Source organism: Cetorhinus maximus, chromosome 5 (assembly GCF_964194155.1).
Source record: "Cetorhinus maximus chromosome 5, sCetMax3.hap1.1, whole genome shotgun sequence".
In the NCBI taxonomy this organism is placed as follows: domain Eukaryota; kingdom Metazoa; phylum Chordata; class Chondrichthyes; order Lamniformes; family Cetorhinidae; genus Cetorhinus; species Cetorhinus maximus.
In genome coordinates, this window is record NC_135883.1 from 121,935,379 (window position 1) to 121,963,248 (window position 27,870).

At 41.6% G+C, this 27,870-nt stretch overlaps 1 protein-coding gene across 1 annotated transcript in view; it reads right to left on the bottom strand.

Annotated features, from left to right (window-relative positions):
* pnrc1 (proline-rich nuclear receptor coactivator 1) overlaps window positions 1-26,170 on the bottom strand; it is a 40,181-nt gene extending 14,011 nt beyond the window's left edge. Inside the window, exons 1-3 of the mRNA XM_078542425.1 lie at window positions 24,570-26,170; window positions 23,209-23,620; window positions 20,684-20,730 (exon numbers count right to left, since the gene is read on the bottom strand). Of these exons, the coding sequence (XP_078398551.1) occupies window positions 20,684-20,730; window positions 23,209-23,620; window positions 24,570-24,980 (870 nt within the window). The 5' untranslated portion in view covers window positions 24,981-26,170. The remainder of the gene's footprint in view (window positions 1-20,683; window positions 20,731-23,208; window positions 23,621-24,569) is intronic.
* Between the last annotated feature and the right edge of the window lie 1,700 nt (window positions 26,171-27,870).

Here is a 27,870-nt window from a genome sequence, read left to right on the forward strand (position 1 = left end):
ACATACCCAGGAATGGTGATGGTGGTGTCTGGGGCTATATCTGTAGGATATGATTACATGGTTATGTCAGGATCTTGCTTGACTAGTCTGTGAGACAGCTCTCCCAATTTTGGCACAAGTCCCCAGATGTTCATAAGGAGGACTTTGCATGGTCGACAGGGCTGTGTTTGCAGTTGTTGTTGAGTGGGCAGATAAGCTAGAAGCCAGACTCCAATCATATCAATGTGGCTGCGCCTGAACAGTCTCAGCCAAGCCAGGTGATCAGTCCAGTTTCATTCCTTTGAGGCTATTTAGCAGTTTGATACAACTGAGTGGCCTGCTAGGCCATTCCAGAGGGCATTTAAGAGTCAACCACATTGCTGTGATCTGGAGACACATGTAGGCCAGACCAGATAAGGATGACAGGTTTCCTTCCTAAAGGGGCATTAGTGAACCAGATTGGTTTTTTTGACAATTGACACTGGTTTCAACATACCACAACATCGCCACCAGGTCTTATTATAATACATCTGCATATCATTATTAGGCCAGCCTGCCAGAATCATTTTCCCCCCACTGGAACGTCTGTCCATGTCGATGGGAAAGCATGCCACCGTGTCTCACAACAGCACATAAAAGGTGTGCACTTGGTGGGCTGTAATTTGAGGGGGACATGGAGATCAGTACACAGCAATGATGTTGCAGCGCATGCCAGGGTCACCTGTTGGGCTTCAAGCTTGAGGAACATTGTGGGGGGAGGGCAAGGGCTGCCTTGAGGTTGAGGTGACTTTTGGGGGGGATGGGCAAGGGCAACCCTGCTGTTGAATATAGCGCACAAGCATTCAGGACGGGGGGTAGGGTGGGTGAAGGAAGCATCCACGCATTAGGGAAACCTGTACAAAGTGACCATTCCTCTGCAGCTGAGACAGTTCAGGCACAGCCACATTGATATGATTGGAGTTGGGCTTCTAGCTTATCTGCCTACTCAAGTGTCATGAAGAGATAGTAATGTCTATAATGTTATTGGAAATTATTTTTAACATGGAATTTTAGTGGGGTCTGTGTCTATGTGTGTGTCTGTGTGTGTCTTAATTGGATTAAAGCCAGCTAGTTTGGTTGTTTTGATCTATAGTAGTTTTGAGATGTTAGTTGGATAATTGTAAGGAGGATAGAAGGTAAAGTGTAAATTTGCATTTGTTGAATGAAGCATTCAAGGGTGGAAGTAAAATCTTGCACCTAGCTGGGAGACCCCAAGCAATGTGTTTACATTACTAATAAAATTAGTGGGATGAAAATGTTATTGTTAGAAGATGTGAAGAAAAGCCTAGTGGTCCCATGGAAAATTTACATTCAAAGGGGAAGCTAGGTATAAAGAGGGAAAGGAGACTATGTGTAAGGTAGAGGCATTTAAGATCTAACCAGCCTGTAAGCCTACAACTGTGTCTGCAAAGGAACCAAATTGCAAGGAACCCCATCTTGAATTTGTAAGGTCAAATGTACTTTGCCTGGTGTCTGTTTAAATTCTATGGATTACTATTGTCTTGGTGAAGATTTACCTTGGAGTGATTAATTTGGGGATTAGTTTAAAAGTTATTATGGTAGTAATTTGTAGACATGCATATGTGTTTAATTTGTTGTTAAATTAATAAATGTTTAATTTAGTTTTATATTAAAAACCTCTTGAGGCTCAGTGGTCTTATTCCTGAATTCAGAGCTGCATCTCAAACATACCAATTTAAGATATAGGTTATGACAGTTGCTCAAATTTCCCTCTGGGATTTAAACAACGTAGCTTTTATCAACTGCTGTGTCATAACAATTGGGGGCTCTTGGCAGGATAATATTTGTAGTTCCTTGATTGGTTTGGAATTGGTGAATATTAAGGTTACAAATATGAGAAGCATTTTGAGTTCAGGAGTTAGTGAGGATTTTTATAAGTGGTGAGACTCCAAAATGGCTTTGGCAATTGTTAAGATATGTCTGGGAGTAAAAGATATAACTCTGATTGGGTTACAAAATGTATCCAAAAATAAGCTAACATAGTTGGCAGACAAGTTAAAATTAGGGTTACTTGTTGGGGTGAGGAAAGCAGATATAATTGAAGGTTTAGCACAGCAAGGCTCCTTAGACAGCACCTTGCAAACCCACGACCACTACCATCTAGAAGGACAAGGGCAGCAGACACATGGAAACACCGCCACCTGGAAGTTCCTCTCCAAGTCACTCACCATCCTGACTTGGAAATATATCGCCATTCCTTCACTGCCGCTGGGTCAAAATCCTGGAACCCCCTTCCTAACAGCACTGTGGGTGTACCCACACCACATGGACTGCAGCGGCTCAAGAAGGCAGCTCACCATCACCCTCTCAAGGGCAACTAGGGATGGACAATAATTGCTGGCCCAGCCAGCGAAGCCCACATCCCATGAATAAATGAAAAAAAAATCTACAGTTGAAAGTGATACCTGACACTAGTGAGTCACAGTTGGAGGTAGTGAGGCTTCAGTTACAAATGAAGAAGCTTGAATTTGAAGAAGCAAAGGAATTGAAAAAAATTGAATTAGAAACAAAGGAAAGAGAAAGGGCATTTCAAAGGGAGAAAGCAGAAAGGCAGGAGAAAGAAAGGAAGCTGGAACTGGAATTTCAGGCAAGAGAGAAAGATAAAGAGAGGCAAGGGAAAGAGAAAGAAAGGGAAAGAGAATACCTATTTAAAAGGTTGGAAGTTAAAAAAGAGATCCCGGATTCTGAGGGAGTTCTGATGATGAAAAAACCTTTAACCTAAAACCCAGTGGGGAAATGTTTAGATTTGTACAAGCTCTTCCAAAGTTTGAGGAAAAAGATGTTGAAGTATTCTTCATTTCATTTGAGAAGATAGCTAAACAGATGAAATGGCCACAGGATACAGGATATTATTATTACCGACTATGTTGCTGGGTGAAGCGCGTAAGTTTACGCTTCGCTATCTGAAGAGGTATCATTGAATTATGGTGTGGTGAAAAAGGATATTTTGAGTGCATATGAGTTGGTTCCTGAGGCATACAGGCAGAAATTTAGGAATATGAGAAAACAGCCTGGGCAAATTTATATTGAGTTTGAGAGAGTAAAACAAAATAATTTTGACCGGTGGATACGGGCATTAAAAATAGAGGCAACATATGCAGCTCTTAGTGAAGTAATTCTTTTGAGAGAATTTAAAGATTCAATTCTTTTGGTAGTGAGAACTCATGTGGAGGAACAGAGGGTTTAAATTGTAAGACAAGCAGCAGAGATAGCTGATGATAGCATAGAGCTAAACCTTTTTTTTGTCACCCTTTCAAATAAGAAAAGGATAGAAAGTGGGAAGGTGAAAGGAAGGTGGGTAGTTGGGGAAGAGAAGGAGCAGCTGGAAATTCCCAGTAAGTTTTTTCTCAGAATAAAAAGGAAGGTGCTGATGGTAGGAGTGACATTCGAAAATTGAAGTGTTTTCATTGTAATAAAGCGGGGCATACGAAGTCAGTGTATTGGAAATTACTGGGAACATCTGTTGGAATTATTGGGGTGCAGAAAAGTTCTGGAAATGAAATCACTGTGGGTTCTGAGGTTCAGGCACAGGAAAAACCAGTGGTATGTGTACAGGTAAAACAGGAAGAATCATTGAAAGGTAAAGAAGTGGGAATGTGTTCACAATTTACCCAAGAGAATTCCGAGGAGTAAGTTGCAGAAATGTTTAAAGACTTTGGGCAGAGTTTTACGGCCCCATTTCGGCGGGGATGGGGCCATAAAATGCGGCGAGCCATTATAAAGCCCATTAACTTCAGCGGGAACGTAATATCCCACTGTCGTAAAATTCTGCCCTTTGTGTGTGAAGGGAAAGTCTTTCCATGTGTACAGGGTGGAGTAGGTAAAGATGTTAAAATTTTAAGAGACACAGGAGCTAGTCAATCCCTAATGTTGTGGGATAGTGACATTTGTTGTTCAGAGGGCGTATTGCTGGAGCAGGTGATAATAAGTGGGGTTCATGGAGATGCTAAACCTATCCTCTTGTGGAAGATATATTTAAAGAGTAAATGGAAGACAGGTGAAGTTATTGCTGGAGTAGTGGAAAAATTGCCCATTGCAGGGGTTTAATTTATTTTGGGTAATGACATAGCTGGGTCACAGATTTGGGTGATGCCTATGGTAGTTGAGCAGCCTGTAGAAGTGGTTTCAACAGAAGTGTTACAGAGAGTATCTTGGATTGTTTCAAGATTGTGTGGTAATGAGGTCACAGGCTCATAGGCTGAAACAAGAAAAAGAAGGTGGGCAGGCAGTTCAAAGGCAAGAAGAAGGTGTCAAAATCCAATTAGCTGGCACTGTGTTTGATAACTGATTGGTCTGTAATTTCCTGGTCTATCCCTTCCTCCCTTTTTTAATAATGGGACAACGTTAGCAGTCCTCCAGTCCTCTGGCACCTCACCTGTGGCCAAAGAGGATTTGAAAATTACTGCCAGGGCCCCTGATATCTCTTCTCTTGCCTTCCTCAACACTTTGGGATACATCTCATCCAGACCTGCGGATTTATCCACTTTTAAGGCCGCTTAACCTGCTAGTACCTCCTCTCTCTCTATGTTAATTTCCTCTAATATTTCACAGTCCTCCAACCTGATGTCTATACCTGCACCGTCCTTTTCCATTGTAAAGACCTTGCAATGGCAGGGCACGTGACCCTCAAGCTACAAGGCACTCAGCCAAAGCAGCCAGGGCTCAACCCTTGGCCAGTGTCGGTGTGATTGACATTTGGCACTCAGACTCTCTAACACACTTGAGCTCCACGGGGTGACGGCCAGCCCAAAACAATTCAGCACACTGACCCATGCCAACACGGTACTCACCCTTCCAGCAGCAGGTCATTGAAGCGCTTCTGGCACTGCACCCAACTGCGCCACACCATGTCACGGCTGCTCACCCGGGTTGCCACCTCCTCCCATGCCCTCTTTGTGAGGTGCGGTGGCCTCCTCCTCCCATCTTTGGGGACAAGAGAGTCCCTTCCAGCAGTCACCTCCTCCAGGCGGGCAGCGAGGCACTTGTCGGAAAAATGGGGGAGCCAAGTGCCCACCAACCTGCCCTCCCACCTGGCATTTGCTACCGCACTCGACTCCATCCTTGCAACGGCAGGCAGATGTCCTTCCCTGGCAGCCTTTCTGGGGCTGCCTGGGCCATTTTTAAACAGGCCGCTGGGTCGCCATTGGACCCGGCAGCCGACAGGCCCCCGCCCCCACTCAGCCCTTACCGGCTATTGACGAGCCACATTTCACACTGGGCAGCCCTTAATTGGCCCGCCAGCGTGAAATCGCGGTCGGGCCCCGTCACGGGCGGCAGTTGGATTCCCGACTGCACCTGCTGAGCCCACCCGACAAGGGCAAAATTCTGCCCTTTGTATGTAACTGAAGTTCCACATCCCTGGAACCATTCTTGTGAATCTTTTCCGCACTCTCTCTAATACCTATGCCCCTACTAATAAAGCCTTAGAGTGTTGTATGCTTTATTAACTGCACTCTCAACCTGTCCTACTACCTTGAATGATTTATGCACATGTACTCCTCGGTCTCTCTGCTCCTGCATCCTCTTTTGAATTGTACCCTTTATTTTATATTGTTTCTCTGTGTTCTTTCTACCAAAATGAATCACTTCACACTTATCTGCATTAAATTTCATCTGCAATTTGTCCGCTCATTCCACCAACCTGTCTCTGTCCTTTTGAAGTTCTACAATATCCTCCTCACAGCTTTGTATCATCCCCAAATTTTCAAATTGTGCCCAGTACACCGAAGTCTAGGTGATTTATATACATCAGCAAGAGAAGGGGTCCTAACTCTGACCCCTGGGGAACTCCACTATAAAACTTCCTCCAGTCTGAAAAACATCCATTAACTACTTCTTTCTGTTTCCTGTCACTCAGCCAATTTCAGATCCATGTTGCTATTGTCTCTTTTATTCCATGAGCTCTCAAATCTGTTGTGTGGTACTTTATCAAATGCCTTTTGGAAGTCCATGTACATCACATCAACAACATTACAGACAGCCTTTCCAATACCACCTCTTTATGAATTTTAAACTCTTCAAGTGTCTGAACTACCTCCTCTTTCACCATGACTTGGGAAGCATCTTCTTCCACAGGAAAGATAGATGCAAAGTATTAATTTAACACCTCAACCATACTTCTGCCTCCAGGCATAAATCTCCTGTTTAGTCCTTTATTGGCTCCATTCCTTCTTTTATCACCTTTTTTACTATTTATATATCTATCAAGACTTTTCTGAGGTCAGGCATTAAAAAATTGCTTCAAAACTTTAAATCCATTCTCTCCATGGAAATCCTTAGTAAAAGGGGGAAAAGTTAAATGATTCGAAGAGAACTTAGAGTTCATTAGCATGGCTTGGCCACATTCATCTGATGGGTGACAGCCGTATACCCAACGACCATCTGTACGGTCAATTGGCCACTGGGTCATGACCTCCTGGGCGTCCATACCTCCATTGCAAGGACATCTGCAAACAAGAGTTGAGGATGGCGGATATAGACACTGACATCTGGGTGACAGTTGCTGATGACCATGACTCCTGGAGGCTGACTGTTTGGAAGGGCATTGGAAGAGGTGAGCAGGAAAGAAAAGCTCAGCTGGCCAAGAGAGTCCAGAGAAAACAGATTCCAGTGAATTGTGCACCTTCTCAGCCCACTGTCTTGCTGTGCAGCCAATGCAGCAGAATCTGTCAGCCAGGGACTCCTGAGCCACACCAGGTGATGCTTAACAGAGCTGACCGCCACAGCACCAACCATTGTCTTATGAGATGGAACGCTGCCACAGGAGGCTGTTGGGTTCCCTATTACGTTAGCTGCCAGTCTCTTTTCATATCCTTTGCTTCTCTTTTTTGCTTTTTTAATTCCCCTCTGAACCTTATATATTCAGCCTGGTTCTCATTTGTATTATCCGCCTTATATCTGTCATAAACACACTTTTTCTTCTTCATCTTAATCTCCATCTCTTTTGTCATCTAGAGCACTCTGGATTTGTTTGTCCTACTATTGCCCTTTGTGGGAATATATCTTGATTGAGCCCAAACTATCTGTTCTTTAAAGATAGCTCATTGTTCAGTTACAGTTTTGCCTACCAACATTTGATGCCAATTTATCTGGGTCAAATCTATTCTTGGCCCATTGAAGTTGGCTTTCCCCCAGTTAAATATTCCTACTCTATTAAGTTCAGTGGCAGAACTCTTTTTCTAATTGGCAGGCAAGATTAAACCTCTTGCACCTCACTGTTTACTATGTTGTTAAGCTTTGTGTCATCTGCAAACATTGAAATTGTGTTCCCATACCCATGTTCAGGCCATCAATATGAATAAAAGAGCTGTTGTCACAGTGCTGACCCCTGTGGCACACCACTATTATACTTCCATACAGACTGAGAAGCAATCAGCTGGGGTGATAAAAGAGCGCGGGATAGCGACACCGAGAGCGGGGCCGGGGAGATAAAACAGCTTGAAGCCAAGAGCACAGCTGGGGAGATAAAAGAGCCCGAAACCCAGAGTGAAGCCGGGGAGGTAAAATAGCGCAATAAAGAGCGAGACCGAGAGCAGAGCTGGGGAGATAAAACAGCGTGAGAAAGAGCGAGACAGAGTGGAGCCAGGGAGGTAAAAGGGCACAAGAAAGAGCGAGACCGAGAGTGGAGCTGGAGAGGTAAAGGAGTGCGAGAAAGAGCGAGAGCGGAGCCGGGGAGATTAAGGAGCCAGTTGCTGGTGCTCGGTCTCAGTGGATGACCAGATTTAGAGGAATTTAATTGTGTCATCATAGGGAACTGGGTAAATGATTGGTTGGTGAGTATTTTACTTGTTTTGCTTATTTATCTTTTAAATACTGGTACAATTTATTGGTAACTGTAAGGTTTTCTTCATAATAAGGTTTTTGTAATAGCAGTAGTACAGCTTATTGGGAACAGTAGGGTTTATTAATTTAAATAAATAAAAATTAAGTAAATACCTAAAACAAATATCTATGTAATTAAGTAAGGTATAAGATACTGGAATTGATCATTAAGGAGGTTTTGGCTGGGCACTTAGGAAAACTCAGGGTAATCGGGAAGAGTCAACATGATTATGTAAAATGGAAATCATTTTTAACCAACTTATTGGAATTCTTTGATGGAGTAACATGCACTGCAAATAAAGGAGAGCCTGTAGATGTACTGTGCTTGAATTTCCAGAAGGCATTTGATAAGGTGCCACGTCAAAGGTTATTGCGGAAAATAAAATCTCATGGTGTAGGGGGTAACATATTAGTATGGATAGGATCACACAATCACAGACTTTCAATGGCACAGAAGGAGGCCATGTGGCCCATCATGTCTGCACCGGCCCTCCAAATGAGCATTATGGCCTAATGCCATTGCCCTGCCTTTTCCCCATACCCCTGCGCCTTGTTTCTATTCACATAATCATCTAATGCCCTCTTGAATGCCTCAATTGAACCTGCCTCCACCACACTTCTAGGCAGTGAATTCCAGACCCAAAACACTCATTGTGTGAAAAAGTTTTCTCTCATGTCACATTTGCTTCTTTTGCAAATCACCTTAAATCTATGCCCTCTCATTCTTGATCCTTTTACGAGCGGGAACAGCTTTTCCCTATCTACTCTGCCCAGCCTCCTCATGATTTTGAATATCTCTATCAAATCTCCTCTTAGTCTTCTCTCTAAGGAGAAAAGTCCCAGCCTTTCTAATCTAACTTTGTAACCAAGTTTCTTATCCCTGGAACCATTCTTCTGCAATCTCTCCAATATGTTCACATCCTTCCTATAATGTGACATCCAGAACTGTACATAATACTCCAGCTGAGACCTAACGAGTCTCTTATCTAAATTCAGCATTAGCTCTTTGCTCTTATGCCCTTATTAATAAAGCCTAGGATACTATATGCTTTATTAACTGCTCTCTCCACCTGCCCTGCCACCAGAATATTGGCTGGCTGGCAGAAAACAGAGTGTTTGCATAAATGGATATTTTTCTGATGGGCAGGATGTGTAGAGTGGAGTCCCACTGGGGCCTCAAGTTTTTACAAATTTTACAATTTATATCAATGTCTTAGATGAGGGGAACAAAGGCATGGTAGCTAAATTTGAAGATGACACAAAGATAGGTAGGAAAGTGTGCTGTGAAGAGGACATCAGGAGGTTGCAAATAGGTATAAATAGGTTGAGTGAATGGGCAAAAGTTTGGCAGATGAATATAATGTGGGAACATGTGAAGTTGTTCACCTAGGCAGGAAGAATAAAAAAGCAGTGTATTACTTAAATGGAGAATGGCTGCAGAATTCCAAGGTACAGAATGATCTAGGTGTTCTAGTGCACAAGTCACAAAAAGTTGGTATGCAGGTATAGCAAGTAATTAAGAAGGCTAATGGAATGCTATCCTTTATTGAGAGGAATTGAACATAATAATAAGGATGTTATGTTTCAGTTATACAGGACATTGGTGAAACCACATCTTGAATAGTGTGTGCAGTTTTGGTCTCCTTATTTAAGAACGTAAATGCATTGGAGGCGGTTCAGAGGAAATTTACCAGATTGATAGCTGGAATGAGTGGGTTATCTTATGTGGAAAGGTTGGACAGGCTGGGCTTGTTTCCACTGGAATTTAGAAGAGTGAGGGGTGACTTCATTGAGTATATAAGATCCTGAATGGTCTTGACAAGGTAGACATGGAAGGGATGCTTCCTCTTGTGGGTGAGTCCAGAACTAGCAGGCACTGTTTTAAAATTAGGGTTGCCCTTTTAGAACAAAGATGATGTCAAGAAACGATCATATTTTTCCTAATATTATTGTGGGATATTTTAAAACAGACGTGTGTGTGTGTGGCCAATTTAGTTAAGCCAGGTTTAAATTATCAAAGTGAAGTGTAAAACAGGTGTTTGAAATAGAGATGAGTAAAGCTAGGGTGAGTTCAGCAGATATGGTGTGAATGAAATTTGCATTTTTAGGTAAGTGGAGAAGAGTTTGATTTTCAAAGGGACATGGAAAATATTTACAAATGGCATGGTAAATAAGGCAAAATTATGATGTTGATTTTTCACAAAAGTGCTAGCCATAATGATAACATGGAAGACTGTTATATTCTGGGAAAAGTAACTTTTAAAGGCAAGTTGAAACAATGGGATTTACAGGTCGAAAAGGGAGAAATATATTTAAAGAGGGTTGGAAGGTTGTTTGAGGAGTGGCTGGATGAGATCTTGAAAGGTGACTTAGTGAAACAGACTTACGGGAAACAGCCTCTAGCCACACTGCAGGAGTTTGCTGTTCCAGTAACCAAAGTTGTGTTAAAAGCCTTTGGGAGTCCATTGTCCAGTGGGTGCCTGTGGTAATATTGCTGGATGACTTTATAAATTTGGAATCTATTGGACTGTTGCCTTATGTAGTTGGGAGTCTGGCTAAGTAGAAATTTTGGGCGCTGTTATAACTGTGTAACTGTAAGCTTGTGTGTTTAAGTTTGTTCCTTTGTTAATAAATGTTTTAATTTAATCTTTAAAATCGCTAAAGGTGGTAGTGGACTCACTACTTCTGATTCAGTGTACCAGCCTTCTCGTAATAAATACAAATTGCAAAATAATTGTGATAGCATAGCCAAGTTTCCCCTGTGGACTTGGTCAGCCTGGCATATCATAATAAAATTGAGGGCTCTTTACGGGATTTTTGAAACTCCCTGATTGTCTCGGACTTGGTGAATCTTAAGGGTGGGAGTACAAAAAGAACATTGAGCTCAGGGAGTTGGTGTTGAGGGATTTTAAAGATGCAGTTAGGATTAACCACAAGGGCGAAGAAAGCGGACATAATTGAAGTAATAGTGCAGCATTTGAAATTAGAGGGGATAACTGGAATTAATGAGTCACAGCTGGAGGTAGTTACAAATTACAAATGAAGAAGCTTGAACTTGAACAAGCAATGGAAATGAAAAAAATTGAATTAGAGAAAACGAGCATTTAAAAGGGAGCAAGAAGAAAGGTGGGAGAGAGAAAGAAAATAGGAAAGGGAATTGGAACTGGAGAAGTTAGCAATGGAGGAAAGAGGAAAGGAAAGAGAATATCAGCTTAAAAGACTGGAAGTTAAAAAAGCGATCTCAGATGCTGAGGAAGCTTCTGATGTGGAAACAAGCACATCCAACCTAAAACCCGGTGGGGAGATGTTTAACTTTTTACAGGCTGTTCTGAAATAGGCTCTTCTGAAGTTTGAAGAAAGGGGTGTAGAGGCATTCTTTATTTTGTTTGAGAAGATAGCTAAGCAAATGAAATGGACACAAGAAGTCTGGACATGCTTTCACAATCTAGGTTGGTAGGTAGAGCTCATGAGGTATATGCGTCACTATCAGAAGACGTATCGATGGATTGTGAGGCAGTAAAAAAGGGTATTTTGGATGCATATGAGTTTGTTCCTGAGGCGTAAAGGCAGAAATTTCAGAATGTAAGGAAACAGACTGGTCAGCTTTATATTGAGTTTGAAAGAGTAAAACAAAGTAATTTTGACTGGTTGATACGGGCATTAAAGATAGAGACAATGTATGCAGCTCTTTGAAAGAATTTAAAGATCAATTCCTTCGGTTCCTTCAATTCCACCCATGTGGAAGAACAGAGGGTTAAAACGGCTAGGCAAGCAGCAGAGAAGCTGATGATTATGAGATAGTCCATAGATCTAAACCTTTTTCTTGTCAACCTTTTAAGTCCAAGAAGGATAGAAAGTGGGAAGGTGAAAGGAAGGCAGGTAGTCAGGGAAGAGGAGCAGCTGGAATTTTTCAGGAAGTTTCGCCTCAGACTAGGAAAGAAGGTGCTGAGGGTAGAAGTGACACTCGAAGACTTAAATATTTTCACTGCAATAAGGTGGGGCACACGAAGTCAATGTGTTGCAGGTTACAGGGAAAACCTATTGCAATAGCTGGAATGCAGAAAAGTTCTGGAAATAAGAGTATTGTGGGTTCTGAGATTCAGGGGCAAGAAAAACTAGCGGTTTGTATACAGGTGAAGCAGGAAGTATCAGTGGTAGGTAAAGAAGTGGAAATGTGTTCACAATTTACCCAAGCGAGTTCTGAAAGGCAGGTTACAGAAATGTTTGAAGATTGTGTGTGTGAAGGGTAAGTCTTTCCATGTGTACAGGGTGGAGCAGGCAAAGATGTAAAAATTTTAACGATGTAGGGGCTAGTCAGTCCTTAAGGTTATGGGATAGTGCTATTTGTTGTCCAGGGGGGAGTATTGCAGGAAAGAGTGATGATAAGTGGGATTCATGGAGATGCTAAACCTATTCTATGTGGAAGGCAAATTTAAAAAGTAAGTTGAAAACAGGTGAGGTGATTGCTGGAGTAATGGAAATATTGCCCATTGCAGGGTTCAATTTATCTTAGGTAATAATAGGGTCACAGATGTTGGTAGTGCCTACCGCAATTGAGCGGCCTGTGGATATGCATTCAACAGAGATGCTGCAGGAAGAGCATTCTGGATTGTTTCCAGATTGTGTAGTAACAAGATCACAAACTCAGGTTGGAACAGGAGGAACCGAAAAGGTTGTGGAAAGGATGTTGACATCCAATTAGCCAGATCTGTCTTTGAAAAGATTGTGCAGGAAGAGAACATTGAAGAGGGTGAGGGAGAAATGTTTAACTCAGTGAAATTGGTAGAGTTACAGCAGAAGGATCCACAAATAAAGGAGTTATATCAGACAGCTTAAACAAAGGCAGAATGTATTCCAGAATGTTATTACCTTACAGGTAACGTGATAGTGAAGAAATGGAGGGTGTCTCGTATTCCAGCAGGTGAGAAGTAGGTGGTAGTACATCAAATAATTATACCATCTGGATATAGAAATGAAACATTGACAGTAGCTCATGAAATTCCAATATCTGGACATTAAGAATTAGGAAAACTCAGGTGAAAATACAAAAACATTTTTATTGGCTTTGACTACATAAAGATTTGGCAAATTCTGTAGATCATGTCACATGTCAGGTGACAGGAAAACCTCAAGCAGTGATCAAACCTGTATCTTTAATTCTGATTCAAGCATTTGACAAACCTTTTACCAGGGTCCTGATTGATTGATTGTGTAGGGCCCCTTCCTAAGACCAAAATTGGAAATCAGTACTTGCTGACAATCATGGATATGTCTACCAGTTTTCCAGAATCGATACCTTTATGAAATATTACAGCAAAGAGAATTGTAGAGGAGTTGACCAAATTTTTTTACAAGATATGAATTACCAAAAGAAATACAGTCGGATCAGGGTTCGAATTTCATGTCATAGCTGTTTAAGGAAGTAATGAACAGTCTGGGATAAAACAGTTTAAGTCATCAGCTTATCACCCTAAATCACAAGGTACTTTAGTGAGATTGCATCAAACTTTAAAAACTATGATGAGGGATTATGGTCAAGATTACCACAGAACTGGGATCAGGGGATTCCATTCTTGTTATTTGCTATTTGGGGTGTCCTTAATGAATTGACAGGGTTTAGTCCTTTTGAATTAGTCTATGGTCATGAAGTAAGGGGATCACTTAAGTTGATACAGGAAAAGCTAGTGGGGCAGAGTTCAGAAACAACTCTCCTGGATTACATGACAAAATTCAGGGAAAGATTAGACAGAGCATGTGTGTTAGCTAAGAGACATTTAAATATATCACAGCAGGTGATGAAGACAAGTGCAGATAAGAGGGCAAAAGCTCGTAGATTTGTTGCTGGGAAAAGGTGTTTGTTTTGTTACCAGTGTCAGGTGAACCATTAAAGGCAAGATTTAGTGGGTCTTACATGATTGAAAAGAGACTGAGTGAAGTAAATTATTTAATAAATACTCCAGATAGAAGGAAGCAGAGGATGTTTCATGTAAATATGCTTAAAAAGTACTTTGACAGGGAGGATAACCAAAAGGAGGTATTAGTAGTGGTTGATAAAGAGGTAGAAATGAAGGATTCTGAAATTGACTTTCCTCTAATCAAATTGGACAATGAGTGGGTATTTAAAATTTTAAATAAAATAGAGTTACTTTCCAGACGAGTGTCAATGTAATTTGGAAAAGCTACTGCAGTCACATAAAGCTATTTGTGGGAATAAGCTGGGAAAAACAAATTTAGCTACACATGATGTAGATGTGGGAGATTCAGTTAAAATAAGGCATCCTATTAGATTAAATCCAGTAAATTTCGCTCAAGTACAAAAGGAAATCAAATTCATGCTTCAGAATGACATCATAGAATCTAGTTGCAGTAACTGGAGGTCACCTATTGTGATGGTGCCGAAACCAGATGGAACACACTGTGTAGACTATCGAAAGGTAAATGACAAAAGCAAATTCATATCCTATTCCATTGTTGTAAGATTGTATTGAGAAAGTGGAACAATCAGAGTTTATCACAAAGATTGACTTGCTGCGAGGATATTGGCAAGTACCGTTATCAGAAAGTACAAAAGAGGTATTGGCTTTTGTAATGCCAGATGGACTATATCAGTTTAAAGTTATGTCATTTGGTATGAAGAATGCACCAGCAACATTTCAGAGACTGACAAAAAAAGCAATTGCAGGACTGAGCAATTGTGCTGTTTATATTGACGGCTTGTTAGTTTTCAGTCAAACATGGGAGGAGCACTTACAACATCTGAAAGAACTGTTTGATCGACTGCAAGAAGTTAATTTGGTGGTGAACTTGGCTAAGAGTGAATTTGCAAAAGTGCAAGTTACATATCTAGGCCATACCATTGGACATGGTCAGGTAGCCCCAAGAGGTTTGAAATAAAAGCCATCGTGAATTTCCCAAAGGGAAGTTTTGAGATTTCTGGGCGAGTGTATTTTACCAGAAGTGTGTACCAAATTTTTATCAGTGTGGCTGTTCCACTGGCTGAACTATTTAAAGAGAACAAGAAATTTCAATGGACACAGGAGTGTCAGAAACATGTGTTGACGACTGCACCTGTTGTGGCAGCACCTAATGATGTCAAGCAGTTTAACTTGGCAATTGATGCTAGTGATTTGGGTATTGGTGCTTTATTGTTACAAGATGATGAAACAGGAATTGAAAAGCTGTTAGGATATTTTTCACAGAAGCTGAACGTACATCAGAAAAGACGCTCAGCCATCGTAAAAGAGACTCTAGGTCTGGTGTTATCGTTACAGCATTTCAAGGTTCCTGTTGCAAGCAATTTTTCAGAAACAATATTGTTTATACAGACTACAAACCTTTAAAATTTCTGGACAAATTTCGGGACCAAAGTGGAAGACTGTTCAGATGAAGTTTATTATTCCAATCATTTAATTTACAGATTATGCATGTGGCTGGATGAGAAATTTTAATTGCAAATGTGCTGTCAAGAGCTTAAAGGTCAAAGGAGATTGGACACTTGAAACATGGACACTGACTCAAATGACCTGTTGATACAAAGGGTTTGTACATTTCGTCATGTTAATGCATGTACCTGGTCATGTACTAGCTTTGTGTATATAGGTAAGTATAGTAAGCAATGTCAGATGGGTTGAGAAAATGAAGCCATCTTTTAAAATTATGGTGGTTCAGTTTTCCATGAGGATGGAGGTGTCAAGGAACTATCATATTTTTCCTAATATTATTGTGGGATAATTTAAAGCTGGCTTAAGAGTTTGTTCGTCTAATTTAATTAAATAAAAATCTATTTAGAATGTTACATTATAGGGGGTGTGGAGTTGAGTCTGGTTAAGTAGAAATTTTGGGAACTGTTACAACTGTGTATTTAAGGGAGGTGGTGGCATAGTGGTATTGTCACTGGACTGGTATTCCAGAGACCCAGGGTAATGCTCTGGGGACCCATGTTCAAATCCCACCACAGCCAATGGTGAAATTTGAATAAAAATCTGGAATTAGAAGTCTGATGTTGACTATGAAACCATTGTCGATTGTTGTAGAAACCTATCTGGTTCACTAATGTACTTTAGGGGCCGTCCTAGCCTGGCCTACATGTAACTCCAGACCCACAGCAACATGGTTGACTCTTAACTGCCTCTGAACAAGGGCAATTCAGGATAGGGAATAAATGCTGGCCTAGCCAGCAACACACTGACTATTAAAAAAAATTGTAATTGTGTGTGTTTAGGTTTGTTCTTTTGCTAATAAACGTTTTAATTCAATCTTTAAAATCTCTAAAGGTGGTAGTGGACTCAATACTTCTGACTTCAGTGCACAGGCCTGCTTGTAATAAATACAAATTGCAAAATCGTTGTGATAATGTGACCAAGTTTCCCTTGTGGATTTGGTCAGCCTGGCAAATACTACCTATCACAACAATGAGAAACTTTTTCTCTGCAGGTCAAGGCAGTGGAGCTGGGGTCATTGAATATGTTTAAAACAGAGGTGGATACTGTTAGACAAGAGAATCGAAGATTATCTGTGGTAGATAGGAATGTGGAATTTAAAACACAGATCAGCCATGATCTTATTGAATGGCAGAGCAGGCTTGAGAGATGAATGGCCTGCTTCTGCTATTTCATATGTTCATACTACTGTCTTCTGTCCCATGAATGTCATTTTTTCTAACACTTTCTTATGTGGCATTTAAACAAATCTCATGATATTAAACAAATAAATAAAATTTAGTAATAGCAGTGAACCTTCAGATTCAACAAATATTCCTAAGCTCTGGCAGTAGTACTAAGCATTTATATCAACTGAAGAAAGAAAACGGCTTTAAAAAGATGGAATCATTGGCGATCATGGCCTGAGAACATCTCACTTATATTGAGGCATCCAATAGGAGGGAACTCTATGCATGTGAGATAACCATCAACGGTCATTTCAGGACAAATGTATCAAAAGGCAGATATTATACTGGAGCTGCGAGACCAAGAGTGCAGATATGTACATTTTTCTCTAAAAAGGCTAAGTGCAGGGAGAAAATGGCACATAAATGGGATTTTGGATGGACTGAACATAAAAGCAAGGAGGTAATGAATTTGTTCAAGTTGTTCGTCTGTAGTTGAAATGCTGTGCGCAGATTCACACGATGCATCATAGGAAAGTATTAGAACCAATAGCCGCACACTGAAGATTCACTAGAAATATACTTTAGTCACCCGAGAGCTCATTTTTAGTATGGAAGCAAGTCATTCTCGACCACGAGGGACAGCCTAAAAAGACTTAAGCTTATAATTATTAAAAAGGGCTTGAATACTTTTTCAGTGAATACAAGATTACAAAGGATCCAAACAGGATTTTCCAAATTAAAGGATTATTTCTACTTAATAGTAAATTGGTAACAAAAGATATAAACAAGAGGTTATCATTGGAAGATGGAATACATTAAAATACGAGGCGCCATTTTTAAAAATTGGAAACGAAATACAAAAGGATACGAGAGGTATTCAAAATGAGATTGCATATCTCCAGTAAAGGAATTGGCACTGACAATTTCTGTGCTGTATTTTCTATGATCATCCATTGTGGTACCGAGCTAAGGCTTGTCTGGTTAGTGCCTTTGCTGCCAATTGACTAAAATTAATCCTGATAACATTGGGATTGAGATGATAGTTTTATCCACAGTCCCCACACAATCATATCGAGACCTCTGCCTGAAATACACATGTACAACAACAACTTGAATTTATATTGTAGCATTAATGTAGAAAAATCTTCCAAAATAATTTACAGTAGCACTATCAGACATATATGAATGAGGTGAACCAGAAGACACAGATTAAAGGTGATTAGCTCAATAACCAGAGGCAAGCTAGCAAGTTGTTGCAACTTGGAATGCACTGCCTGAAGGGGTAGTGGAAACAAATTTAATATTAACTTGCAAAACAGAATTGGGTTAATACTAAAAAAAACTGAGGGCTATAGGGATAGAGCAGGGGAGTGGAATAACAGGATAGGATCTACCAATGAGCCTACACAGTTGGTTAAAAGTGACTGAATAGCAAACAGGCAATCCTGGGTTTAATTCCCATTGAGGCCTTATTTTGCTCCTATTTTTTATATTCTTATTGCAGGAAGGTGGAGTTGAGATAGAAGATCAACCATTATCTTGTTGGGAAGTGGTTCAAACAACCAAATGGTCTTTTCCAGCTCCCATTTATATAGGTCCAATGGGCCATATGGTTGGTTCTTGTCATCATTTATGGTTCTAAGTGAGAACAGGATCAAGGTGCTAGAGAAGAATTAAGAAGTTAAGTTATGTTAATTGTATTGTCATCCCCAGTACAGGAATGAAGATATTACCAATCTTATGTTTTTAAAATTGACAAAAGCTTTTAAGATTGCTAGCATGTCATGTGACTTTTAGCAGCATTCAACTCCAGAGTCCTGAAACTCAAACAACTACCTAATGTGGATAATCACAGCCACTTGTGAAATTCACATATCCTTTTAAAAGGATGGACCATCAACAAACAGGACTATAATATATCAGCCGACTCATCTTTCTGCTTCACTCTGAACAATAAAGACATCGAAACTCAATGGGTGTCAGATGAATATGAAATGAATCTCATTGACCTTTCATTGTATTGTGTTGGCTCCTCATCCCAAATAACCTTGGCTGTCTGAAAAACCACAAACATAGGATGCTTACTGGCCTAATGCACCACCTTGTTTGGAGAAGGATTTTGGAGTTGTATCAGGTCACATTGGTAAGGCAGCCATGTTTGTTACGTGCTTTTAAAAACAGCAGAAATTGTTCTGAGACAGAAATACCATTGAATCAGCTGCAAGACAACTATGTAGCCAAGGTAAATCAGCTATACCTTGAAAGTGGGAGGACTCTCCCCTCAGCAACCTGTTCCAACTTCAGGTTTGCCCAAGAGCCAACCTCTTGACAATTCAACTACAAGCAGCCTTGCAGCTTACTAAAAACCCACTGCTTTCACAAGATCTCCACTGCAACTAAAGCATCAATTCATCTAAGAAACTACAGGCCTGTTACGGAAAAAGACTGAAATAATTCAAGATTGTAATCATTAATTTTTTTCTTCATCTGTATCTAATCTGATATGTCACACTTTAAACCTCAGGGGCAAGTGTGTGATAATCTTTATTTTTAAATTCATAAAGGGACAAATCACTGAGGATAAGAAAGTACACTAATCTCACACATTAAAACCCTTTGAGCACAGACAACAGTAAAAAAACAAATTCTATTCAGGACACTAATACAAATCTTTGGTGAGAATACTGCTATCATCTGCATATGTTCCTGGCTTTTCAGGCTAGGCAGTTTAAGGACATTGAGAAAACTCACTAAAGATAAAGATTAATGTTCTCTGGAAGCCTACTTCACAAACACTGCCAAGACTGTTGACTCAGTCTTCCACCTGTACAACTCAAAGGCCAGGGAAGAACTTTATGTCCTTGAAGAACCTCCGTGACCAGTCACTCACGACCAAATGCCAAAATACCTTGGCAACACTTGATCGTACATTGACTTACCGGCTACACCTGCACAACACTGGAGCCAAGGATAAAAATTAGTCTCATACGGAAACTGGCAGGTGATACCTGCGACAGCACAGCCAACAGTACTTCACTCAGCCTGCTCAACCTGACTCAGGAGCTGCCACAGAGTAGATATCCACCTCTGAGAAGTCATGAGGAATAATTCTAGGACATCGAGACCAATGCACCTCAAGTGGCTTCTTGTGCTGGCACATATTGAGCTCTTGATATCCGCAATAAAACATCCTCCTCAAACAATGCTGCCCGACAGCCAACAAAGCACACCGACATACACAAGGTCTCAAAATAAAGAAGAACCCACACACTCATCTGAAATCCCATAGTCCCTACTGGAACACACTCCACACTTTACAAAACTGATGACAGCATCACTCTTGATGGTGTATCTCCTGGATGACCGCAAATATCACCAACTGCAACCTGGTAATTAACACGTCCACTGAAAATCTGGACAACCATCAACTGCTTGAGGATGGGCCAGGGAAGTCCTGACCACTTGCTCCACAAGTGGAACAGTTCAAATTGTGACTGTGGCTATCCCATAATGGCAGCTGGTGGAATTTAAATTCAATTAATAAATCTGGAATATAAACCTAATCTCAATAATGGCGAACATGAAACTATCAACTGTTGTAAAACCCCCATCTGGTTCACTAATGTCCTTTAAGGAAGGAAATCTGCTTCCTAACCTGGTCTGGCCTAGATGTGACTCCAGACGCAGTAATGTGGTTGACTCAATTGCCCTCTGAAATGGTCTAGCAAGCCACAGTTCCAGGGCAATTAGGTATGGGCAACAAAAGCTGGTCCTGCCCACGATACTCTTTCATGGGATGCAAGAAGAAAAAAATCAGACCATTGTCCATATACTGAACTTCTGCCCTAAGAGACCCATTCCTGGTGGCATCATAACCATTCACGTCAGCTGAAGCTGTTGAATGGATTGTTAACTTTTAACTGCTTTCCCAACCATATGAATTTTTAAAAAATCTGCATATTACAAAAAGGATGTACAGAAACTAGATTTAAGAATGATGCAAGAACTGAAAGGTTTCAGCAATCAGGAAAGACTGAACAGGCTTCGGTTCTTCTTTCTAGGAAAGAGAAGGCTGAGTAGTGACCTACTATACTTGCAAAGGTTTTATAGGGAGTCCAAGACTTGGGACCATGAATGTTAGATAGTTAACAAATCTAAAAAAGTAATTAAAGGAAAAACATCTTTACCCAGAGAATGGTTAAAGTTGACTCTTACCACATGCAGTAGTTGAGGTGAAAAGCTTTGATGCATTTGAGGGGAATCTAGCGTACAAGAGGGAAAATGGAGTAGAAGGATATAATAAATAAGCAGAATTTTTTATGAAGTTGCAGAGAGCAAATTTTTGCTGTTTTCCTACATTACAACACTACTTTGATTTTAAAGCACTTTGGAAATTTAAGACATTGCAAAAGATTTATACAAGTGGAGGGTGACAACCATCTTCATGAGGGATACAAGGAAGAGAACTGCTTTTGCTATCTTGATGCGGACAAGGTCGAGAAGTAGAAGGACTTGCTTCAAGGCTCAAGGAGATGTGTTCCATGGCAAACTCTTGAAAAATAACACATATACCTTAAAAATAACACTTAGCTTTCTTATATCTTTGTCAAAAGTATTCTCCTGCCATCTACAAGGTCCATAAGCAGAATTTCAGGTGGAGGGAAAGACAGTATCAATGACTGATCCAGCCTTGCTGCTCCATGTACCATTAGAAACAGTATCAAAAAGTGACAGGTATTGTTACATGAACAATGAATGGAATCTTTTGGAAATAAACAAGGCAATTACCAGGGAGACCAATTAAATTTTATTTTTGGTTTTGAAATTTGCCAATTTGTAGGAAGGGTACAAGAGGAACAGTTAACAAATGTTGCAGCGAAATATCTTTACTTCAAGGATGTCAGCATTTCTTCGGGAAAATACAGTTTTATTCCTCATTTAACAATTAGACAATTCTGTATGTTTTTTTTAAGTCACTGGTAAATAATTGATGACTTGCATAGGGATAAAAGAAAAGAAAATATTTCAGCTTGTGTTTACTCATTCAACATTAGGTAGAATTACCATTTCCAGTATTATGACTGGACTTTTGTTTCAACTGTTATAGAAACCACTGAGTTCATGACCCATTCTCTCAAAGATATCTGTAAGAGTACTCAAAATCTGGTGAGATAGTTTTGTATAGCCTAAACAATACGAAGACACAGGATCAATAACTATCCCCATATGAGAACTGTAAACATTTCCATACATTGCTTTCATTTGAGTTATTAAAAACTAGTTCAATTGCCAAAATGGCTGTAGGGAGAAATTTTAGGAAGCTTTTAAGTAACTGTACTTCAGATAGTTAACAATTGTTAACTATCTGTTCAGACATACTGCTAAGAGCTCTTTTGAAGATTATGGCAATTCACACCTGGACGAACCAGTACCAGTCAATGTAATTTAAGCAATTACCCACGTCATTGATTAAGTGGCATTGTATATAGACTCAAATCGGGAAGAGAGTTCTGTAAACAAGCAGAAATTGTTTCCTGTAAACAGTTCAGATGTGCAACACTGAAGGAATGAAACAATCACATGAAACAGTGAATGTCATTACTCATCTAAAGTACAAAATGGGTTAACTATATTGACAACTGCAGTTTTTATAGAAGGAAAATCTCATTGATCCTGTGTACATCTTGGTTCATCGCAGCATCATTTAGTCAGGCCTGAAGTTAACTATCCAATCAACAAGGCAGTCCTAGAAATTCAGGAAAATACCTACAAAGCAACTGGCATCGGCCACAGTCCAACTAAACATTAGAAATCAGGAAGAAAAAGTCGAGCAGATTTTGTTTCCATTTTCAGAAGTGGAACTGTAGGAAATTTAGGTGAGCTAACAAATGAGATGCACAACTCGTTGCTCCCATTGGTATTCACAACTTAGGCAACGATTGGGCAAATTGGTGAAGGAAATTATCCAAGTTTTAAAAAAGTTTATCAATGGTATTCTTGGGATCAACACTTAAAGGATCCACAAAACTTATACGCTAACAGAGAGGTATTCTGTTTACTAACAGACAAAACTTTTTGCTCTTCCTACAGCCAGAGCTTTAAGTTAAATTTGATGATAGACTTTAAAATTAATTCACATTATATATTTAACACTCAATAAGATGAAAAGTGCATCTTGTTGATGGTACGTAATATCCTCTAGTGCAGTTAAAAGCAGTGCTTGAATCGTTCTATCTTTTGCCCAGTTCTTTTTCCTGTCAAGAATGCATTGCAGATTGTCAAACATCTTTACAAAGGGGTATACATAACTCTACAGCTGCTGGTTCATGCATTCAGAGGATGAATAACTTGGAATGCTTCAGCTTTAAACTTGAGTTTTCCCCTTTTATATACAAAATATAAAATTTTAACTCTGCCCACCAACTGGTACAAGGCAACAAATTCTCATATGAAACTATAATTCCTTTCTTTCAAATTGAGTATATGAAAATATACAAATAATTACATGGTTTACACTAATATACACAATCCCACTTCATTACTAGCACCACTTGCATATGGCTATCCCAAAAGCACAATCAGAAATTTACAATTGTCTAAAATGCAGGACCTTCTGCTGCAACGACTGAAACATTCTTAATTTATGACTCTATTACAGTGTTTAAGTTAACCTGAACTGTTCTTGAATTATACATCAACTTTTAGTAAAGTCTTTAAGTGGACAGTCATTATTTCCTTACTCTTATCAGGATATTCAGCATGTGCTCCTACCCAATGACTGGGTGGCTTAGGTAGAACACTGGGAGACGGTGGCTCACTGAACTTTGGCCCAGCATAGTTCTGATCTCCTTGAAGACTCAGTACAGACTTCAAACCAACTTTCAGTAATTTTAGATTTTTGGAGGGGCTTCCAGAAATAATCGGCTTTCCCCCCTCTTTTTTGAGAATGTTGCAGCGTTCAACAGAGGGAGCATTCTGACTATGGTTGCTTTCATTTCTTTTTATTGAAGTTTTTCTCAACTGAAGGTTACGCTTGTTTCTTTTCTTGGTACTTAAGGGTTGGCAGTACTCTTCTGCTTTATTTACACTATACATGAATGGAGTGTTTGGAACTATTACTTTATCCGATCTTCCCATGTTCAATTTGGTCACCTAAGACAAACAAAAGAAAAAAGTTAAATGAATTAGGCTGCAAAGCACATTGACTAAACTTCAGCAAAGACCTAAATTGAAAGTTTAATCTACACTCACTACTATACGTCCCAGGGATTCCCTCCCCCAGCAGCATTCTCCTATGGGAAGTTGGACAATCTTGCACGTAAGACTGAAGATCATCTTTAAGCCACAAGCTCTTCTGGCAGAAACTAGCTCCCATTGCCCTATTCAGATCCTTTTCCCTTGCACCCCATCCAGTGAACACCGTAAGGCAGGGAAGGGGGGAAAACCACTGAATTGACAATTTGTAGAGAGCGAAAAGTCCCGAAGAACAGGAAGTTAACCCGGGGCATCCCAAAAGGACACCAGGGTAACAACGGCCTCTGCAGCCATTGGTCGCAGAATGAAGCGCGCTGATTGGCTGGCTGTTGTTGGGGCGGCCGAGAGCGCGCGGCCCAACAGCTTCGGAACGACCACGGAGTTTGAATCCGCTCAGCGGCTTCCGACTGCTCCCCATCAACATTCCCCCCTCCCCGTGCTCGGCGGCTTCCGACTGCTCCCCATCAACATTCCCCCCTCCCCGTGCTCGGCGGCTTCCAAGTGCTCCCCATCCACCCCCCCCTCCCCGTGCTCGGCGGCTTCCAAGTGCTCCCCATCCACCCCCCCTCCCCGTGCTCGGCGGCTTCCAAGTGCTCCCCATCCACCAGCTCCCCCCGGGCTTCCAAGTGCTCCCCATCCATCCCCCCCCCGGGCTTCCAACTGCTCCCCATCCACCCCGGCGGCTTCCGACTGCTCTCCAGATTGGTCGACACCGGGAATTCCCAAATTCAAACGTTTAACGGTAACCCCTCCACTGGGGGAAGAAACAACACAGCTCTCAAATACGGGGGGGGTAAAGTTTGAACCCGCACGAAGCTTTCCAGACCCAGGGGCCCTTCTCGCTTACCTTCCCTTCCTTCTTATGCTCGTCTGCGCGCTCAGAGCTGGCGGCCGCTGACGGCGTTTTGTCGGCCGCCGACGGTCCGCCAGCCCCGCTCCGGGAGCCGGGCTGCAGCGCTGGACGGCTGTGCGTGTGTCTCTGCAGCAGCCCGGCCGAGGAAGAGCAGCGGATCTTCCAGCCCCGGCTCGCCGCGGCCGCCTTACTCTGATGCTGCTGCTGTTGTTGCTGCTGCTGGTGGTGACGGTGGCGGCTTGAGGCGACGGTCTTGGAGGCGCTGACGGGCAGAGGGCCGGACGGCGGTCGGGGCAGAGGTAACGGGTGCATCGCTACCTCCCGCCTCCTTCGCTTCCGAACTGTGGCTAAAATCTCGAGCTCAGCATCTGAGGTGCGACGTCCAGTGGAGGAGGCGGTCACCATGCAACACAAAACGCTCCCCCCCCTACCACCACGACGTCTAATTTTTCGGCCGAAACAGCTGTGGCGAGGGGAAAGTCTCTGGGTGGCCTCGGCTAACAGAAGAACACGTCGCCTTTCTCCGTCGATTAAAAGTTTCAAAGGCTGAAAATGGCGGCCGGACTGAAGCGACTTCCTGCGATTGTTCGCTCACTCATAAACCCTCCCGGCTCAGGCGTTACCTCCGCACCCCCAAATTTATATATTTCCCTATATATATCGACGGCTTCAAGTGCCTCTATTTTAGCGGGTGGAGGATAAGAAGCCGACTCCTGTTTACAGACGGCACAAACAAACATCAGCTCGGCCAGTCAGTCTGCACTTCGCTCCTCTCCTAACAACCACCTACCCAGGGTGCCGCGACACATCATCACTCATGGCGCTGACCAATGGCAGTGCTCCGTGCCCGCATCACCAGACCTCAGTCACGTGCGCGGGGTCTGCCCCGCCCCCCCATGGCCCTTGGCAACGATGATGTCATCGTCGGGAGGGGAAGCGAAACCGAACCCGGGGCAAGAGGACCGACCCTCTGCTGCTTTCCTTCACTCAGCAGCGCTTTCGTGCAACTTGCTGAGAGTGGGCCAAACCCTGGGTGTGATGTCTGTTGGCTTTTTTTGATGTTTTTTCCCATTTGTTTACGATTGGAATGGGGAGGTTGATCATGTGACGGGACTTTCCGGCCACTCGGGCAGTGACGTCAGCGGGATGAACTTGCCGAAACTTTAAGCCAATTCAGATGGAAACTTGGATTCTTGAGGAGTGACGCCTTCTGTAGCAACAGCTTCTGTGGCAATAATTTCCACTTCTTTCACCCTGGAATTTCCCAGAATCGCTGAGAATGCACGGTTTATTGCATGTTAAAACGCACTTATTATCGTAAAACTAAAACGAAGGAAGTGTTAAATTAATGTAAAGTCACGGAATTGTTACAGCGCAGGAGGCAATTCGGCCCATCGTGTCTGCACCGACTCTCCGATGAGCAATTCACTTAGTGCTATCCCCCTGCCAGCTGTCCGTAACCCTGAACAACCTTCCTTTTCAAATAACAATCTAATTCCCATTGGAAGCTTCGATTAAATTGTATTAATTAAGTCAAAAGATTTCAGAATTTATTTATGTATTACATCAAAATAAGAATCAGCCAATAAATTATTATATTGAGAGAGGAACATGTTTATTTCAATTTCCACCTGTCCTGTATCTAAAAATCCCACTAGATTTGAAATTCGGTAAGAACATAACACAAGAATATAAGAATTAGGAGCGGGAGTAGACCATTTGGCCCCTCGAGCCCACTCTGCCATTTGATAAGATCATGGCTGATCTGATTGTGGCCTCTGCTTTCTGTATGCCTCCGATACCCTTATGTCTCTCTTATCAGTCAAGGATCTATCTAACTCAGTCTTAAAAATATTCAATGACCCTGCCTCCAATACTCTCTGGGGAAGATATTTCCACAGACTAATGACCCTTTGAGAGACAAAAATTTCTCCTCACATCCGTCTTAAATGAGAAACCCCTTATTTTAAAACTGTCCCCTAGTTCTAGATTCCCCCACAATGGGAAACATCCTTTCAGCTTCCACCTTGTCAAGTGACCTCAGGAATATATGTTTCAATAAGATCACCTCTCATTCTTGTAAACCTTGATGGATGCAGGCCCAACATGTCTAACATTTCCTCATAATTCCTTCATCTCAGGAATCAGTCAAATGAATCCTCTGTGAACTGCTCCCAGTGCAATTATATTCTTAAGGAGATAAAATAAGATAAAACTGTACGCAGTACTCCAGATGTGATCTCACCAAATCCCTGTACGACTGCAGCAAAAATTTCCTACTGTTGTATTCAATTCCTCTTGCAATAAATGGCAACATTTCATTTGCCTTCCTATTCACTTGCTGTACCTATATACTAACTTTTCATGTACCAGGACACCCAGTTCCCTCTGTACCTTAGAGTTATGCAATCTCTCTCCATTTAAATGACATGCTGCTTTTCTATTGTTCCTGCCAAACTGGATAAGTTCACATTTTCCCACATTATACTCCATATTTCAAATTTTTGTGCTCTCACTTAACTTTTCTATACCTCTTTGCAGACTCCTTATGCCCTCTTCATAACTTACTCTCCTACCTATCTTTGTGTCATATATGCATATGCCTCTGGTTCTTCTGGAATCCATGGGACACAATAGGCCAACAGCAGCAGCAGAATTGTACTCGAGCACCATCTGTAACCTCGTCGCCTGGCATATTCCTCACTCTACCATTGCCATCAAGCCAGGGGATCAAATCTGGTTCAATAAAGAGTGCGAAAGGGCATGCCAGGAGCAGCACCAGGCATATCTAAAAATGAGGTGTCAACCTGGTGAAGCTATAACACAGGACTACTTGTGTGCCAAACAGCATAAGCAGCAAGTGATAGACAGGGCTAAGCGATCCCACAACCAACGGATCAGTTCTAAGCTCTCCTGCCACATCCAGTCGTGAATGGTGGTGGACAATTAAACAACTCACTGGAGGAGAAGGCTCCACAAGTATCCCCATCCTCAATGATGGAGGAGCGTAGCACATCAGTGCAAAGGATAAGGCTGAAGCGTTTGCTACAATCTTCAACCAGAAGTGCTGAGTGGATGATCCATCTCGGCCTCCTCCGGAAGTCCCCAGCATCACCGGGCTAGTTGTCAGCCAATTCGATTAACTGCACATGATATCAAGAAGGGCTGAAGGCACTGGATATTGCAAAGGCTATGGGCCCTGACAATATTCCAACAATGTTACTGAAGTGTTGTACTCCAGAACTTGCCACGTCCTAGCCAAGCTGTTCTAGTACAGCGACAATATTGGCATCTA